The sequence below is a fragment of the Amblyomma mixtum genome, chromosome 3, assembly GCF_055824585.1.
Source record: "Amblyomma mixtum isolate Tamu chromosome 3, ASM5582458v1, whole genome shotgun sequence".
NCBI classification, from domain to species: Eukaryota; Metazoa; Arthropoda; class Arachnida; order Ixodida; family Ixodidae; genus Amblyomma; species Amblyomma mixtum.
Window position 1 is genome coordinate 346,423,923 of NC_143014.1, and position 20,026 is coordinate 346,443,948.

Genomic DNA, 20,026 nt, shown 5'->3' on the forward strand with positions numbered 1-20,026 from the left:
AACAGATTGAGCCACACTTAATCTGTTTTGTCAGTCTGCTTATTTTATTGACACTTTATGCATGCCCCCGACTTTGGTGTGCGTTTGAGGTTTACGCATTTGAGGTGAAAACAGTGGAGACATTGAGCGCACTCTACAATGCGTCCAGATTTGGTACCATGGCAGTGGCATGTGGCTTTTGCACATTCTAGCTTTTTTAAAATTTGAATTGAGTGCAGCTCTGGGAAGATGTGCTGAAAGAAAAAAACTTTCTGCTCTGGCTTCTGTGTCTGCCAAGAAGTTTTTATCAAAGGTCATAGTCTCAACGAGCACCGAATGTTCTGTGTAGACTACAAAATAAGCTCGATGCAGCCCAGTAATAGCCATTTGGGCTTGTATTTGTGTGTAGCATGTATGGTCATGCCTCAGCTTTAAATCAGCATTAAGGTAAGCCAGCTTAGTACTAGTGGTTATGGAAGCACCTTTCGCTGACGCAGTAGACTCACCTCTCGCACAGCCTTCTCGCAGCATGCACATGACACAACAGCGTCTGGAGTTGCAGTCAGGAATGGCAGCCTTCCTAGCACAAACAGGCCACAGTCTCTAATTTCAAGCTGGCTGTGATGCGGTGACTGATGAGTCAAGAAAGCTTGTTTTGCTTGAGGCTCTGCTTCACAGCCCCAGCGCAGGTTTGGCACATGTGGTACCTTGACATAACCCATAATTTCAGCCACAAGACCGTCCGCCCCGGTTTCACATCTTGTTACTCGGTGCAACACAGAGGCATTAATCCTGCCTAGGCGCTCTTCTTTCCATCTCGTGCTCTTGGACTGGCCACGAGTTGTCTGCTCAATCGCAATGCAGTCTTCATGTTACATCTGCACTTGCCTCGCTGTCAGCAAGTTACTGTCGCCATACACAGCATGCAGTGGAGAATGCAAGGATGGCTGTTGAAGCCCAGCTGATTCCTTGGATTCCTGGGCAGCTGCTTCAGATGACGCGGGTGCAGAATCAGTCTCTTCACTATCTGTTAGTGAATTCAACAGCAGAGTGTTTGGTGCAAATCCCTGTAAGAGCAGATAACATAATTATTGTAAACCATTACGGAACCATAAAGGACATTACTGAATATAAGGATTCACCTTGACTTGCTGCATGAAGCCGCGGACCTCATGATCAGTCCAAGTTGGTACTGTCTTCTGCGGTCTTGGGACAATCTCAGGCGCTGGACGACCCACTTTGGGCTTAAAAAACTTGATTTTGTTAACTGGTGCGGGCTGCAAGAAATTTAGTGTTCAGTCCTTGTTTCCGAAGTATTTGTTCATGCAAAGAAAAAAAATGCTCACTGTGCTTCTTCTGGACACCGCAGTCCACTTGCACTGGACATCAGTTGGCGACACATCGCTGTAGTGCACATTTGCCAGAACACTGAACAGCAGTGAAGCAACAAGGCTGCAACATTCTCCGAGGCTGCAAGGCAAAGTAGTGTACACATATTTATCAGCACTTTAAATCTGGCAAAACACAACGAAACAACTGATCTTGACAAAAACAGCGCAGACGGAACACAGAAAAGAAATACTGACACAAACACAGGCAAACACAGCGCCTCTGTTTGTGTCAATCTTTCTTGTCCGTGTTCCGACCGCGCTGTTGTTGTCAAGGTGTGTAACCAACAAGCCATCCAACATATATTAAACAATTTATCAAGAGTTTTTAGTGCCTGTGTCTTGTCTTCTTTTTCTTTGTCCTTTGTGTGATTTTGCACTGTTTTCCATCCTATAGAAGAACCAAATCACTCGAAACGAAATGTTTTAAACTAATGGCAACATGCTCTAACTGCCATGAGATCACCAAAAAAGTTATATGGCATGGCATTCTGTCCTAGGTAACCTGCATACATTTCGTAAGGTGAAACTAAAATATCTAGAAGGGAAAACAGTGCAACTCACGGGACGTGAAAGAACAGGACGGTACAACGCGAAAGATACTGAATATTTCCCCACATCCCTTCAACCTTTCCTTCCTGGGTGCCAGGAATGATCCCACACTATGGACAACGTCAACCACTTCTCAAGAATAACCCAAAGTACTAAAAAGAATTAATTTCGGGACACAGTTTCTTGTAAATGCCTCTGCGGAAAAGTTTGCGGCGGGGTAATGGAAGCATTCTAGGGTTATAAATTAGCGGGAATCCATCCGATAAGCTCGTCACGTTATCCAAGTATTCGCAATCGCATGTTATCGCGCTTGAAATCTGTTTCCGCAAAACACACACTCTCCCGGACATTTGCTCCACTAGCGGTCGGAAGCGGCCGAGGCAGCTATTTAGGGAGGACGTAGTACTTACCCCGCCATGCAGGTGCAGTGAGCACTCTCAACATTCTCGTCATCACTGATAACGCACCACGCTTCGTATGACTTAGTCAGCGTCAGGCTGGCACAGTGGCCGCGACGAGACTGACACCGTCGCCACGCCGGCCTGCTCTGAACGACTTCAGCCGCTTCACCTTTCCACTTAAAAATGCGTTGTAAGCTGCAGTCATTTTGTGGCGTTTGAACTGTTCCTTGGTTTAGAAGCACACACCTTCAACGAGGCAGACGAAAATATCCGTCACTGTAAGAGGTGGAAGATTGCGCGAGCCCGATGTGAAGGCGAACCGCGCGGCATCTTCAAGCGGGTCGGGAAGCTCTTCGCCCTTGAACGTCAGTTTTTCTCGATAGCGGCTCTGTGTCTGCGTGTCAAGCTGTTTAAAATATTCACTAGACATCGCGATGCACCAACGTGCTGCAGCGCTGCGCACAGAACAGAAATAACAACACAGCCGCATGTTGCATGAAACCGATTTCGCGCTGCGAAGGCATGCCGGAAGTACTTCCGCCGGAAATTTGCTCGGGGAAGCCAATCAGCGCCAAGCGCGGTTTGTTTACAAACATTGAACGCCTCTATAGGCTTCGGGGCTGATGCGCGCATTGCGTGACGTTGCTTGCGGAGTTGCGAAACAGGGCTCAGTGAACTGCAGCGCTATCGCATTCCGGTTCCTAAGAGTTTGTTAGGAATTTGAAACATTTTATTCGTCCGGAATGAACCAGTGTTCACTCCGGGCTATCGATCGGGGGGCCTTTCTGATCTGTTTGAATTTTTTACGCTTTTATATTTGAGCTGTAGTGTTGTTGTTGTTGTTTTTTTATTGTACTTCAAGAAATGGTGTCTGTAGTTCTTGTTTCTCTCTTTTCTGCACCTTTTTGAACATAGTGTTGTCTAAGTGCTTAAAATGTACCCTCCCCCCCATGCAATACCCTCCCCGGAGGGCCTGTAGGGTATTTGATTAAATAAATAAATAGGGCATCTAAGAGTTACTTGAAGGAAAGCAGGCGGCATGACACTTAATCGACCATAGAGAGGTGCCGGTATGTTGTGAGGATAAGGTTTCGTATTTGGCTGGGCTACTGTTCGGCACGGAACGTCCATTCAGCCATTCAAATACGTCGGTTCCCAGAGCAAACCTAAAATAATGCTGTGCATGCTTTCATACCAGCTTAACTCTCGTGTTGAATTTATTAAAGAAATGGAAAACGCAATAATAAATAAGTTTAGCTCCCCGAAGAACACTATATAAGCGAATTAAGAAACCTCGTCTTTACGGCGTTCCTGAGGTGGATGAAATACCGGTTAAGGTGTTTTGCATAGCCGGTGGGGCTAGTTTTCCATCTAGGTAATATTGGGAAGCTCTATGGCTGGCCGAGAATATAAGCTCCATCTTATAAGTCGTTTGCAGCGCTGTGAAGGCTGCAGCGATCTAAGGCAATCAGAACAACATGCGCTGGAAAACGTGTTCCTCGGCTCCCCTAACTCCGCGGATGGTGGCTCCATCACCCGGAAGGAAACGGCACCAATGTCCAGCTGCTGGGCGCAGGACACTCGGTTGACTCGGCAGACGCCATGTTCTCGAATGGCCGCGCACCACTTCATAGTGCTGTGTTTATGCAGACTTTCTCTACTAATTTAACAAATGTATAAAGCGCTCCCTGTATTTTAGAAAACCAAACCTGACTACCTTATCAGCTACCGCATGATGATTTGTAAAATATTGAACACTGCTGAAATATTTGAGGAAATTTATGTTGCATGCCTTGGCCCTGACTGGATCAAAATTTCTACCTTTCACAGTGAGTCGTTTATGAGATGAAATATACGGCTCTCGGACCCATTTCGTATTAAGCGTGGCCCTCATTCGGCGAATGGTTAATAGCATTTTTTGGCTGGTGATTTTTGCCTAACCATATCGGACGTTTGAGTTCAGATGCCCAAAACTGAAGAGCGGGCACGTTTTGCTGCCGCTGCAGCCGTCAAACCCACCACGACGAAGCACCACTACCGTTACGGCTAGCGGCCAGGGGAGAAGCGCGGCGCTTCCGTCGAGCGGCCAAATTTCAGTTTGGTGCAGTGTAACTGTTTCACTAGTAGATGAGTGCGCCAAAGAAAAGCCAAGATAACCAAGCAGAAAATTGAGAGTGAAGATAACTACGATAAGCGTTGACTTAGTATTGTGAACAGGGAAACGAGGGGCCCAGCTTCGGCTGTGGGAGTTTGTGGAAGGAGGCGAAGCGGATTCAGGATCTCTACATTCAAGCTTGTTGAGAAGCAAACAGAAGCCTGCATATGGGGAGCCCGAAATGCTACCAGCAAAATCACCGCAGGAACTCTGCTTCCAAAAGTTGTCACAGTCATATCGCTCTCTCGGGACAACCATTGATCTGCTTTCTGCGCTAACTTCAGCCGCTGGAAATCACCGGAAAACTAGACCTGTCACGACTCGAAGTGCTTTAGCATTGACTCCTGAAGCAGGCACATGCCGTCGTTATGGTTATTTCAAGCAGCAAATGTCGCATACGAATACGGGGGATCGGCTGAGAACATGAAGGTGTATAGAGGCTCATCAGCCGATATTGTTTTCTGGGGGGAAGTAGACACCAGAAAGAGACAGCAACAAAAAAGTAGATGACAGCAGATGCGTTAGAGCCGAGACTATCAAATACAGGGGTGGTGGTCTGAATTCTGTAGATAGAGACAGTGCGTAGCATTTTAAGGTCCAGCATGGCAGCCAGTCTTATTTCAATAAGAAATAAACAGTCTTGTTGCTGTACTGACTAATTTTGGCGCCAAACCATCGCCAGATGGGAGTTTTAAAGGTACAGGCCCAAGTTGCAGCTAGTGCCCCTCTTGAGCTGTTTTTATAAATAGCAGGAGCAGTGGCTCAACAGCCACAAATAGCCTATTAAACCGGGGTAATGGCAAAATGCGCATAGTGGACGCAGAACCGCGGTTAAATTTCTTCGTCTTCCGTTTTTCTCTTCTTTCAAATGAGGGAGTAATTGCTCATTGCCATACAACCCAAGCGCAGCCATACAGTGAACTTGTGAATGAAACAGAGGTGAAGAGATTATGGTGTTCTTGTTATTAGCCTATGAAAAGATGGCACATACCCAAACTATTCATCATCATCAGCGTTAAGAGGAAGACGCAGTGCATGCGTGCACGTGCTCACTCGCTTCTCAGAACCCCGCCGGCATCCGATCATGGAAGCCGTAAGTCCTTGTTTTGTTCTACTCTCGTACTGGTCCAGCGTTCGCGGCTATGCTTTGCGGCCTTGGCTTCATTAGGCTTGCGCTTAGCTGTCCGCATTTAGTCAAGAAGTTAACGGGGGCTCTTCGAAGCCGCCATCAGGCGGCCGAGACCTTTGCAAACAGAAGCGAGCCCTATGAGCTTCCTTCGCTATTCCACCCCCGCCATATTCAGTGGATGCACTAATCGCTAATCGCCGCCGCGCAATTAGCTCAGCGGGAAATTTTATTCCAACGAACGTAACTGTAGATATATGGTGGCCATCTTCGATTATCTACCTTTGGCTGCCTGCGCCCAACTGGCGGACTGCCAAGGCGCGGAACCACGCACTTGTTTGTCTCGGTTTGCTACGAGCACTTCCAGTGGCAGCCCAAAACGCGCTTTTTTTTCTCTGGCTGTGCAGTTTCGGGCTGCCCGCGGTCAGCCAGACTTGTCGGCACGGTTTTTTGCTGGCATTGCTCGGCGGGAAGACGTTTTCATAAGGACTAGAAGGACCATGTTACTTCATGGGAGGTTTTGTTCGATCTTAAACGCGACGCACGGGCTAGTTTCGACTAGACTGTTGTGTACATCGTATGTGTTGCCTGCAATGGTGCCTGTTCCTACAGTTCGTGCTCTTTGTTTGTTTATTTGTTCGCTGTTTGTTTATTAACTGTGCGTGCGTGTGATTGTGGGTGTGCGCGAGTGTTTGTGCGTTTGTGTGTTTGCACATGTGTGTATGTGAGCGTGTGTGCGTGTCTGTGCGCGCGAGCATGTGTGCGTTTGTGCACATGCGTGTGCGTGCGTGAGGGTGTGCGCATTTGTGTGCGCGTTCGTTGGTTTGTGCGCATGCGTGTGTGATCGTGTCTGGATCATCTCGCCGCCTCGTAAACACAAGTGCTTGCTTCGTATTACGCCGTATTCTTCGAATTCGAATTCACAAAATATTTCGGCTGGTAAGTCGGTTCGCCCAGCAAATCTTAAAATGGTGTCTGAGGCCTTTCTCAAGGGTTGCCACAAATTCCACTACGAGTACGCGATCAGACATGCGCACGCATGTATTATGTGATATAAGTGTGAAGCGCGACACGAGCACGAAGCCTTTATGTTCTGCGCAGTGATTGGAAAGGCACATATCATTTGAGGCACGCTGAAAAATATTTGAGAAGCACCCCATGCATACATCTCCTCGCAATTGACTCAGTGAGGAGAAAAAATTCAAAATGCGGATGTTCATGCAAGTACACGCATTACGTCAGGCGCCGACTCACAAGGCCGCACTGTAATGCCTTTTATACGGGTGTAGACTCTCTTCGGTGAAGCTGTTGATTGAGATTCGATAGGCAGCTAAATTTAGCAATAGGGTTATCGCTCGACCTTTCGGCTTGATGAATGCATGCTGACCAAGGATTACAGGCTGCAAGTAAAATAGAATGCCAGTATTTTGTCCTTCGGTGGAGTACTTCTTAATGCACTTTCCTCGCGGAAATTTCGTTTAATCCCTATGAAGTTCACCATCGCTGTAATTATTGCCAGTTGGACAAACTGTGAGCCCATAGTTAAAAATTTGCTTTTTAATATAATTTAGGGATTTCCGACTATAAACTGCATTGTTGTCTTCGTTCTGCGGTGTCAGCGGCATATCTTCTGACTCTTTTCGCAGATAATAAGTTTCGCTTTGATTCTGCTGTTTATAAAAACTTTTTTAGGATTTTCTTACCCAGCCTCACATTATTGTACAAACCCATTCCGCAGTTTTCTTCTGCCATCTAAACTACTTCCCGATATCATCTCATCAGTCGTCTATGTACCAATTACTGCTTTTACATTCCCCAAACTTATTAGCATATTGACTATAAGTCAAATATATCAGCAAAACTTGTAGATGGGCTGCATGGTGCATAACGTTTTTTTTTTTTCTTTTTAAGCGCCCACCCTTTTCTTTCTCGGCCTTTTCGTGAGTGTGTCGTTCTGCGCTATCATTTCAGTCTAAGTCCGAAAGAGTCCCCAGTATAAAATATAAAATGTTTTATATTTTCAGTATAAAATATCACGGCCTCCTGTATATGCGACGTTATGGTCTCAGGCATTCCTGTTATGTGGCCAGAGACGGCACACGTAACAGGACACAAGCACAACAACGCAATGAGGAAGTTACACATTTACGGCCACCACCTGCTGCCAGGCTGTGCACCATGTGCCTTATGTAGAGCCGTCTGAACGAGAGAAGTGCGAACAAAAATAGCAGCCTTAATTGCCTGCTTTGACCTGACAGAGACGTACGACGATCGCGTATGAATGGTGTTGCGCAGCTAGTAAATTCGAGATTCCTGGAGGAGAGTTCTGTCCTTGGAGGAGTGACACCCGCGCTTGAAGTGAGCCCAAGCGAATGCGGTCTCGGGTCTTAGCAACCTCGTTGGCGAGACCCCGGCAATTCCAGTGAATTAGATATGCAGGCGGTTTAGACACCATTGTAGCGGTCTTTATAATAAGCTTTCCAGAAGAGTGGCAGCTACGGTCTGTAGCTTTTGCGCGGCATGCGTAGAAGCGATGCCGGGTTGGTGGCCAGTTTAGCGATAGACTCGTGCGTAGACACAGCACGATTTAACAGATGGAGGTCGAGGGTATTTCTGAGACATTAGCGCAGCCGATGACAAACTTTTTGCCGTCGACGACCTGCGTGAGCTCACGAGGTGATTGCGGCGATAAGTAAGTTTGGATAGCTCTATTCGTAGATCAACAATACGGCGATCGATATCAGCCATTTCATATCGAAGTTCCTCCTGGGCTCGACGGCTACGGGTAAGCCGAGTGACATCACTGTAGCTTCGCTCAGCAAAGGACGCCGTATTAGAGGGTCGTCATCTTCGTCAAGCGGAGCGCATCGGTTTGTGGGGCCAGGTTCTGGTTAGGTGGGACAGGTCAAAAGTTGTGAATGCCGCGCTTAATTAGCTTCGCACTTGGGCAAGCGTGGTCGGTTATTGCATGGTCACTGGCTTTACGAACGAACGAACGGCTTTACGAACGAACATTACGAACGAAAGGAGCAAGCGATAGGGCGGGCCAAGCGAAAGGCTCTGTGATCCGCTTTCAGCAGCGCTATTCTCATGGCGCATTCGCCGTGAATTCGCCGCCGGGGCATTCGCCGGAATCCGCCGCCGGAGCAGAGATTCTACCTAAATACACAGCGGAAAGCTCGATCGGTCCGGGACTGATTTCTGCTGTGGCGGAGGAGGAATCTGCATTCCCACGGTGGCAAATAAGGGAACTGAAAAAGATAGCAGAAAACCAATGGTTGCTTTAGACAGAAGTAGAAAAACAAACTTAGAAGCCCAGTTTGATGACTGTAGAGTTATTGGTTAATTAATTATAGTAAAAAAAACGACCAAAAGTGGCCGTTGTCGGGGGGGGAGTAGCGCAAAGTTTGAATCACAGGAAGTGAAATTACATTTGACCGGAAGTGTAGGCGCAGTCGACGTGTGACGCAAAACTTGAATGTTTAGAAGAGAGTGTAGATAAAGCGAGGTGGTTGGAGTGGAGTAATATTGAATTAAGTGCAATTAATCGCAATCATTCGCGAAAGCAGCATGCTAAAAAGGCTTTCGACTCTCAACACTTCAGTTGCAAAAGTGTCCTCAGAATTTTTTTGCCATCGTCAGATGCCAACGGTAGCTTCGCTGTGACCATAGCATTGAGCTCTCGGATAATACGCTATGCTCCGCTGCTACGGTTTATGCTATGCCCTTTGGTAGCTTTTAACGCGATAGCGTTACAACGACCTTTCGGAAGAAAAGTCATGCGCTTTGTCACACCCATTCAGGATTGGTCGGCAGAGGTTGTGACGTCACACCACACTCACCCAATCAGTGGGAGACAGCGCTCACTACATTTCAGTGGATGACGGGTTTCGGGTTAGCATGGGGCCAGCTCCGTAGCACTCAGTGCGTATGGAAACTTTCCACTGCTCTGTTGTTGGCGCGTCCTCTGATATGATAGGGTGCCTGACATGACTGTGGGGACAGAGCAGCGGTGTAGGAACGCTTCTTACTCGCGTCAGCAGTCCGTATGCGTAAAAGGAAATAGACGGTTTCATCCAGCGCCGACCACGCACTGGCAACACTGTGCTCCCACATCCGGCTCCCCTAGGAAACTTCCGGTTCTGGATTGTTTTGCTGGCTTTTTTGTGCCCCCGCGCTCGTCGTGTGCCTGTTTTTTTGCGATTTTTCCTTAGTATATTAATTTTAGTGCGGATTGTGGCATTTTGTGTCTTGTTCGGTGTGCAGTGGCTCGCTGGAGCAACTCTTTTCACTCTGTTCGCTCCACTTGCGGCGATATCGCGTCTCTGTTTGTGTGCGGTGTGTACGGTTGCTCGCTAGGAAATGTGGTCGGCGTCGTACACGTCACCTGTGAAGCGGTCAAGGATGGGCTCGTGTTGTGTCGTGCCTGGGTGCAGCCTTCGCTCAGGCACAAACCTTCTTTCGGAAGTGCGAATGTTCAGGTTCCCCACCGAGGGCGATAGGAAAAATGCTTGGATAGCGGCGGTTCGCCGGGACCACTGGCAGCCTACAAAGAGCTCCCAGATTTGCTCTGCTCACTTCATCCAAGGTACGTTGCTACTTATGGTAGCGCCGGTGCTGTTGTGCGGATTAATTATATGAAAGTACTACGGCCGCATATCTCGTGTGACCCACGCGCGAGCAGTTTGACTCATCCGGAGCTTGCCCGATCGTAAAGTTGAGTACATAGGCATGCCATGTAAAACTTCTTGCTGTTGCGCGCAACGCCACAGCCTAAAGATATTTACGTCGGCGTTTAGCCATAGAGCCGCCGTTTTTTCTTTTTTATGTGTACAACCGTATCGACGATATTAGTTTACGCAGAGTAGAATCCCAGAACTAACCAGTGGATTCCATACATGCGGGAAGTTTCAGTCACTACCTGGGTGTATTTACTACGACTTTGCGGAGGCAGGTTATAGATTTTACTATCGCGAACAGTTGCAATTTTCATTTCACTGTAGGAATGGCAAAAGTTTATCCAATTTGAATCGACCTTGCTGTTTTAACATCACAAAGACGTTTGAGAAATTCATTTTTGTGTGAACACACATTGACAAGAAGCCATGCTGATAAAACAGAAAGTATGGATATATGCACATATCATCTTGCTCTTTTATTAATGCGTACACAAAACCTCCGCTTTCCTCTGATTTCATCCTTTCAGTAACAGCAATGAAAGTGTCATTAAAACCTCTTTAGTTGCAGATAGTCTGAGTGTGTGTCATGACATTTTTTTTATTCTTCTGTTTTGCAGGCCAGCCGTCTTCCGATGCAAATCATCCAGATTATGTTCTTTCTGTGTTTCCTTACCGAACACAGGGAAACTAAAAGCAGAAGATCGCCAGATTCCAACGTGCTGAGAAGAAACTGCCTTCTGAACAAGCATGTGGCGCTGCTGTGTCCTACCGTTCAACATCCCCAGGTGACTCTGCCGACCCTGGTGACAGTCCTAGGAATACGTGTAAAGCTGAAACACAAACAACCCTCACAACAAAAGACATTGAAGCTCTGCTGGAAGAAAATGAGTTGACTAAGAAACGTCTGACCGAAATGGAGCAAAACCTTGGAACTGCCGAAAACAGACGTGCTGCAAAGGAGAATAAGTCCCTGAACCTACCAGAGATCACGCAAACTTTGGCGATGCAGTCGGACAAAACATTAAAGTTCCACACAGGGCTTGTATCCGTAACAATCTTCAAATCACTGCTGCAGTTTGTGTTGTCCATCTGGTCACCAGCACACAGAATATCCCTGAAGGCAGAGCAGCAGCTTCTCCTTGTGTTTATGGGGCTTCGACTAGGACTGCTCACCAATGACCTTGCGTGCCGATTCGGCATATCATTGGGTTCTGTGAGTGGCATTTTTCACTCAAGGCTTGATGTCCTAGCAAAGAACTTTGAGAAATTCATCATTTGGCCATCCAGAAGAGCCCTGCAATCTCACCGCCTCGCAGCTTTTCAGGACCCATTATTTGATGACATCATTGCCTGAGATGATGCCAATGATGCCTGAGAGGCATCATTGATTGCTCTGAAATATTTATTCAGCGCCCAACATCTCTGGAAGCTAGAAGCCAAACGTATTCAAATTACAAACACCACATTACCGTCAAGGCACTTGTTGCAATTTCACCTTCAGGCTCAGTAACATTTGTTTCCAAGGCATGGGGAGGAAGAGTCTCTCACAAAGAACTCACACTGTGTAGTGGCCTCCTGGATATGGTTGAGGAAGGGGATTGTTTTCTTGTGGACAGAAGATTCCGGTGCGATGAAATGTTTGCTGATCGAGGTGCTAAAATACTGATGCCCTCCTTAACAAAAAAACGCCCTCAGCTGCCAGGAGAAGAAGTCACAACATCACGAAAGCTCTCACGGGTCCGCATTCATGTGGAAAGAGCTATTCAACGACTGAAACCCTTCAGATCACTCCAAAGTGTGCTGCCGGTAAGCTTTGTGAAAAGGTCAAATGACAAGGATTTCGCAACCATTGACAAGATTCTGGTCGTCTGCTGTGGACTTGTCAACCTGCAAACTCCAATCATTAACAACCTTGGCGAAAAAACTGTGATGAATAGTGAAGCATAATGAACACCTGCTGCCTCCACCTCATGAACGGTGACCACGTGGTGTGATGTGATAGTTTCAATGAGTACAAGACTAGACTTTTATGGAAGTGACATTTTTATGCGAGACTCAGTTTGGCAATATTGTACCCGCATTGTCTTAATCACATGCCAAGTGAAAACCAAGACTAGGGTTATTGTATTTCAAGGCATTGCAATTTCGCTTTAAAACTTTAATCTTGACTTTTTCTGCTCTTTTTTATTGCACTGAACAATCATCACTGGAGATGAAAAGCTATGCTTGAGTATTTACAGCAAAAGAACACAAGTGCCAAATAGTCAAGGTTTTTGAACGCTTCTTTACACCTTAAAGCATACCTGCCATCTTGTTTTAAAAATGAAAAGCACAGTAGCATTACTGCTGTTCCCTGACATTGTAACTATATGTTGTGTTACACAGCTATGAAACAAAATATGAAGTCTAGCAGTAATACTGCCTGCTCATAATGCCATGGCATGTGTTTAATATTTCACAAGCCTTAAGCATTTTGGCTCGTGAGCATTCACTGTCTGTTCGATGTCAGAAAAAAGTAACACATAAATATACAAAATTGAAACAAAGAAGCAACTCACAGAATTCTGAATGTGCCCTGTTGTAACAGAATGGGGAAACAGATTGAGCCACACTTAATCTGTTTTGTCAGTCTGCTTATTTTATTGACACTTTATGCATGCCCCCGACTTTGGTGTGCGTTTGAGGTTTACGCATTTGAGGTGAAAACAGTGGAGACATTGAGCGCACTCTACAATGCGTCCAGATTTGGTACCATGGCAGTGGCATGTGGCTTTTGCACATTCTAGCTTTTTTAAAATTTGAATTGAGTGCAGCTCTGGGAAGATGTGCTGAAAGAAAAAAACTTTCTGCTCTGGCTTCTGTGTCTGCCAAGAAGTTTTTATCAAACGTCATAGTCTCAACGAGCACCGAATGTTCTTGTAGACTACAAAATAAGCTCGATGCAGCCCAGTAATAGCCATTTGGGCTTGTATTTGTGTGTAGCATGTATGGTCATGCCTCAGCTTTAAAAGGTAAGCCAGCTTAGTACTAGTGGTTATGGAAGCACCTTTCGCTGACGCAGTAGACTCACCTCTCGCACAGCCTTCTCGCAGCATGCACATGACACAACAGCGTCTAGAGTTGCAGTCAGGAATGGCAGCCTTCCTAGCACAAACAGGCCACAGTGTCTAATTTCAAGCTGGCTGTGATGCGGTGACTGATGAGTCAAGAAAGCTTGTTTTGCTTGAGGCTCTGCTTCACAGCCCCAGCGCAGGTTTGGCACATGTGGTACGTTGACATAACCCATAATTCCAGCCACAAGACCGTCCGCCCCGGTTTCGCATCTTGTTACTCGGTGCAACACAGAGGCAGTAATCCTGCCTAGGCGCTCTTCTTTCCATCTCGTGCTCTTGGACTGGCCACGAGTTGTCTGCTCAATCGCAATGCAGCCTTCATGTTACATCTGCACTTGCCTCGCTGTCAGCAAGTTACTGCCGCCATACACAGCATGCAGTGGAGAATGCAAGGATGGCTGTTGAAGCCCAGCTGATTCCTTGGATTCCTGGGCAGCTGCTTCAGATGACTCGGGTGCAGAATCAGTCTCTTCACTATCTGTTAGTGAATTCAACAGCAGAGTGTTTGGTGCAAATCCCTGTAAGAGCAGATAACATAATTATTGTAAACCATTACGGAACCATAAAGGACATTACTGAATATAAGGATTCACCTTGACTTGCTGCATGAAGCCGCGGACCTCATGATCAGTCCAAGTTGGTACTGTCTTCTGCGGTCTTGGGACAATCTCAGGCGCTGGACGACCCACTTTGGGCTTAAAAAACGATTTTGCTAACTGGTGCGGGCTGCAAGAAATTTAGTGTTCAGTCCTTGTTTCCGAAGTATTTGTTCATGCAAAGAAAAAAATGCTCACTGTGCTTCTTCTGGACACCGCAGTCCACTTGCACTGGACATCAGTTGGCGACACATCGCTGTAGTGCACATTTGCCAGAACACTGAACAGCAGTGAAGCAACATGGCTGCAACATTCTCCGAGGCTGCAAGTCAAAGTAGTGTACACATATTTATCAGCACTTTAAATCTGGCAAAACACAACGAAACAACTTATCTTGACAACAACAGCGCAGACGGAACACAGAAAAGAAATACTGACACAAACACAGGCAAACACAGCGCCTCTGTTTGTGTCAATCTTTCTTGTCCGTGTTCCGACCGCGCTGTTGTTGTCAAGGTGTGTAACCAACAAGCCATCCAACATATAATAAACAATTTATCAAGAGTTTTTAGTGCCTGTGTCTTGTCTTCTTTTTCTTTGTCCTTTGTGTGATTTTGCACTGTTTTCCACCCTAGAGAAGAACCAAATCACTGGAAACGAAATGTTTTAAACTAATGGCAACAGGCTCTAACTGCCATGAAATCACCAACAAAGTTATATGGCATGGCATTCTGTCCTAGGTAACCTGCATACATTTCGTAAGGTGAAACTAAAATATCTAGAAGGGAAAACAGTGCAACTCACGGGACGTGAAAGAACAGGACGGTACAACGCGAAAGATACTGAATATTTCCCCACATCCCTTCAACCTTTCCTTCCTGGGTGCCAAGAATGATCCCACACTATGGACAACGTCAACCACTTCTCAAGAATAACCCAAAGTACTAAAAAGAATTAATTTCGGGACACAGTTTCTTGTAAATGCTTCTATGGAAAAGGTTGCGGCGGGGTAATGGAAGCATTCTAGGGTTATAAATTAGCGGGAATCCATGCGATAAGCTCGTCACGTTATCCAAGTATTCGCAATCGCATGTTATCGCGCTTGAAATCTGTTTCCGCAAAACACACACACTCCCGGACATTTGCTCCACTAGCGGTCGGAAGCGGCCGAGGCAGCTATTTAGGGAGGACGTAGTACTTACCCCGCCATGCAGGTGCAGTGAGCACTCTCAACATTCTCGTCATCACTGATAACGCACCACGCCTCGTATGACTTAGTCAGCGTTAGGCTGGCACAGTGGCCGCGACGAGACTGACACCGTCGCCACGCCGGCCTGCTCTGAACGACTTCAGCCGCTTCACCTTTGCACTTAAAAATGCGTTGTAAGCTGCAGTCATTTTGTGGCTTTTGAACTGTTCCTTGGTTTAGAAGCACACACCTTCAACGAGGTAGACGAAAATATCCGTCACTGTAAGAGGTGGAAGATTGCGCGAGCCCGATGTGAAGGCGAACCGCGCGGCATCGTCAAGCGGGACGGGAAGCTCTTCGCCCTTGAACGTCAGTTTTTCTCGATAGCGGCTCTGTGTCTGCGTGTCAAGCTTTTTAAAATATTCACTAGACATCGCGATGCACCAACGTGTTGCAGCGCTGCGCACAGAACACAAATAACAACACAGCCGCATGTTGCATGAAACCGACGTCGCGCTGCGAAGGCATGCCGGAAGTACTTCCGCCGGAAGTTTGCTCGGGGAAGCCAATCAGCGCCAAGCGCGGTTTGTTTACAAACATTGAACGCGTCTATAGGCTTCGGGGCTGATGCGCGCATTGCGTGACGTTGCTTGCGGAGTTGCGAAACAGGGCTCAGTGAACTGCAGCGCTATCGCACTTCGGTTCCTAAGAGTTTGTTAGGAATTTGAAAAATTTTATTCGTCCGGAATGAACCAGTGTTCACTCCGGGCTATCGATTGGCGGGCCTTTCTGAAATGTTTGAATTTTTTACGCTTTTCTATTTGAGCTGTAGTGTTGTTGTTGTTGTTTTTTATTGTACTTCAAGAAATGGTGTCTGTAGTTCTTGTTTCTCTCTTTTCTGCACCTTTTTGAACATAGTGTTGTCTAAGTGCTTAAAATGTAGCCTCCCCCCATGCAATACCCTCCCCGGAGGGCCTGTAGGGTATTTGATTAAATAAATAAATAGAGCATCTAAGAGTAACTAGAAGGAAAGCGGGCGGCATGACACTTAATCGACCATAGAGAGGTGCCGGTATGTTGTGAGGATAAGGTTTCGTATTTGGCTGGTCTACTGTTCGGCACGGAACGTCCATTCAGCCATACAAATACGTCGGTTCCCACGGCAAACCTAAAATAAGGCTGTGCATGCTTTCATACCAGCTTAACTCTCGTGTTTAATTTATTATAGAAATGGAAAACGCAATAATAAATAAGTTTAGCTCCCCGAAGAACACTATATAAGCGAATTAAGAAACCTCGTCTTTACGGCGTTCCTGAGGTGGATGAAATACCGGTTAAGGTGTTTTGCATAGCCGGTGGGGCTAGTTTTCCATCTAGGTAATATTGGGAAACTCTATGGCCGCCCGAGAATATATGCTCCATCTTATAAGTCGTTTGCAGCGCTGTGAAGGCTGCAGCGATCTAAGGCAATCAGAACAACATGCGCTGCAAAACGTGTTCCTCGGCTCCCCTAACTCCGCGGATGGTGGCTCCATCACCCGGAAGGAAACGGCACCAATGTCCAGCTGCTGGGCGCAGGAGACTCGGTTGACTCGGCAGACGCCATGTTCTCGAATGGCCGCACACCACTTCGTAGTGCTGTGTTTATGCAGACTTTCTCTACTAATTTAACAACTGTATAAAGCGCTCCCTGTATTTTAGAACACCAAACCTGACTACCTTATCAGCTACCGCATGATGATTTGTAAAATATTGAACACTGCTGAAATATTTGAGGAACTTTATGTTGCATGCCTTGGCCCTGACTGGATCAAAATTTCTACCTTTCACAGTGAGTCGTTTATGAGATGAAATATACGGCTCTCGGACCCATTTCGTAGTAAGCGTGGCCCTCATTCGGCGAATGGTTAATAGCATTTTTTGGCTGGTGATTTTTGCCAACCATATCGGACGTTTCAGTTCAGATGCCCAAAACTGAAGAGCGGGCACGTTTTGCTGCCGCTGCAGCCGTCAAACCCACCACGACGAAGCACCACTACCGTTACGGCTAGCGGCCAGGGGAGAAGCTTCCGCTTCCGTCGAGCGGCCAAATTTCAGTTTGGTGCAGTGTAAATGTTTCACTAGTAGATGAGTGCGCCAAAGAAAAGCCAAGATAACCAAGCAGGAAATTGAGAGTGAAGATAACTACGATAAGCGTTGACTTAGTATTGTGAACAGGGAAACGAGGGGCCCAGCTTCGGCTGTGGGAGTTTTTGGAAGGAGGCGAAGCGGATTCAGGATCTCTACATTCAAGCTTGTTGAGAAGCAAACAGAAGCCTGCATATGGGGAGCCCGAAATGCTACCAGCAAAATCACCGCAGGAACTCTGCTTCCAAAAGTTGTCACAGTCATATCGCTCTGTCGGGACAACCATTGATCTGCTTTCTGCGCTAACTTCAGCCGCTGGAAATCACCGGAAAACTAGACCTGTCACGACTCGAAGTGCTTTAGCATTGACTCCTGAAGCAGGCACATGCCATCGTTATGGTTGTTTCAAGCAGCAAATGTAGCATACGAATACGGGGGATCGGCTGAGCACATGAAGGTGTATAGAGGCTCATCAGCCGATATTGTTTTCTGGGGGGACGTAGACACCAGAAAGAGACAGCAACAAAAAAGTAGACGACAGCAGATGCGTGAGAGCCGAGACTATCAAATACAGGGGTGGTGGTCTGAATTCTGTAGATAGAGACAGTGCGTAGCATTTTAAGGTTCAGCATGGCAGCCAGTCTTATTTCAATAAGAAATAAACAGTCTTGTTGCTGTACCGACTAATTTTGGCGCCAAACCATCGCCAGATGGGAGTTTTAAAGGTACAGGCCCAAGTTGCAGCTAGTGCCCCTCTTGAGCTGTTTTTATAAATAGCAGGAGCAGTGGCTCAACAGCCACAAATAGCCTATTAAACCGGGGTAATGTCAAAATGCGCATAGTGGACGCAGAACCGCGGTTAAATTTCTTCGTCTTCCGTTTTTCTCTTCTTTCAAATGAGGGAGTAATTACTCATTGCCATACAACCCAAGCGCAGCCATACAGTGAACTTGTGAATGAAACAGAGGTGAAGAGATTATGGTGTTGTTGTTATTAGCCTATGAAAAGATGGCACATACCCAAACTATTCATCATCATCAGCGTTAAGAGGAAGACGCAGTGCATGCGTGCACGTGCTCACTCGCTTCTCAGAAGCCCGCCGGCATCCGTTCATGGAAGCCTTAAGTCCTTGTTTTGTTCTACTCTCGTACTGGTCCAGCTTTCGCGGCTATGCTTTGCGGCCTTGGCTTGATTAGGCTTGCGCTTAGCTGTCCGCATTTAGTCAAGAAGTTAACGGGAGGTCTTCGAAGCCGCCATCAGGCGGCCGAGACCTTTGCAAACAGAAGCGAGCCCTATGAGCTTCCTTCGCTATTCCACCCCCGCCATATTCAGTGGATGCACTAATCGCTTATCGCCGCCGCGCAATTAGCTGAGCGGGAAATTTTATTCCAACGAACGTAACTGTAGATATATGGTGGCCATCTTCGATTATCTACCTTTGGCTGCCTGCGCCCAACTGGCGGACTGCCAAGGCGCGGAACCACGCACTTGTTTGTCTCGGTTTGCTACGAGCACTTCCAGTGGCAGCCCAAAACGCGCTTTTTTTTCTCTGGCTGTGCAGTTTCGGGCTGCCCGCGGTCAGCCAGACTTGTCGGCACGGTTTTTTGCTGGCATTGCTCGGCGGGAAGACGTTTTCATAAGGACTAGAAGGACCATGTTACTTCATGGGAGGTTTTGTTCGATCTTAAACGTGACGCACGGGCTAGTTTCGACTAGACTGTGGTGTACATTGTATGTGTTGCCTGCAATGGTGCCTGTTCCTACAGTTCGTGCTCTTTGGTTGTTTATTTGTTCGCTGTTTGTTTATTAACTGTGCGTGCGTGTGATTGTGGGTGTGCGCGAGTGTTTGTGCGTTTGTGTGTTTGCGCATGTGTGTATGTGAGCGTGTGTGCGTGTCTGTGTGCGCGAGCATGTGTGCGTTTGTGCACATGCGTGTGCGTGCGTGAGGGTGTGCGCATTTGTGTGCGCGTTCGTTGGTTTGTGCGCATGCGTGTGTGATCGTGTCTGGATCATCTCGCCGCCTCGCAAACACAAGCGCTTGCTTCGTATTACGCCGTATTCTTCGAATTCGAATTCACGAAATATTTCGGCTGTTAAGTCGGTTCGCCCAGCAAATCTTAAAATGGTGTCTGAGGCCTTTCTCAAGAGTTGCCACAAATTCCACTACGAGTACGCGATCAGACACGCGCACGCATGTATTATGTGATATAAGTGTGAAGCGCGACACGAGCACGAAGCCTTTCTTATTTTCTGCGCAGTGATTGGAAAGGGACATATCATTTGAGGCACGCTGAAAAATATTTGAGAAGCACCCCATGCATACATCTCCTCGCAATTGACTCAGTGAGGAGAAAAAATTCAAAATGCGGATATTCTTGCAAGCACACGCAGTACGTCAGGCGCCGACTCACAAGGCCGCACTGTAATGCCTTTTATACGGGCGTTGACTCTCTTTGGTGAAGCTGTTGATTGAGATTCGATAGGCAGCTAATTTTGCAATAGGGTTATCGCTCGACGTTTCGGCTTGATGAATGCATGCTGATCAAGAATTACAGGCTGCAAGTAAAATAGGCAGCGAGCATTTTGTGCTTCGGTGGAGTACTTCTTAATGCACTTTCTTCGCAGAAATTTTGTTTAATCGCTATTAAGTTCACCATCGCTGTAATTATTGCTAGTTGGACAAACTCTGAGCCCATAGTTAAAAATTTGCTCTTTAATATC

General features: G+C 46.8%; 1 protein-coding gene and 2 pseudogenes across 1 annotated transcript; 1 reads left to right on the top strand and 2 right to left on the bottom strand.

Annotated features, from left to right (window-relative positions):
* Positions 1-44: 44 nt before the first annotated feature.
* On the bottom strand, positions 45-2,750 carry LOC149356250 (uncharacterized; annotated as a pseudogene).
* An 8,443-nt stretch (positions 2,751-11,193) lies between these two features.
* Positions 11,194-12,227, top strand: LOC149356251 (uncharacterized). The gene is given in 2 exon segments (XM_089576291.1): positions 11,194-11,628; positions 11,631-12,227. Coding segments are annotated over 2 exon segments (1,032 nt in total).
* A 1,489-nt stretch (positions 12,228-13,716) lies between these two features.
* LOC149356252 (uncharacterized) lies at positions 13,717-15,612 on the bottom strand (annotated as a pseudogene).
* Positions 15,613-20,026: the final 4,414 nt, after the last annotated feature.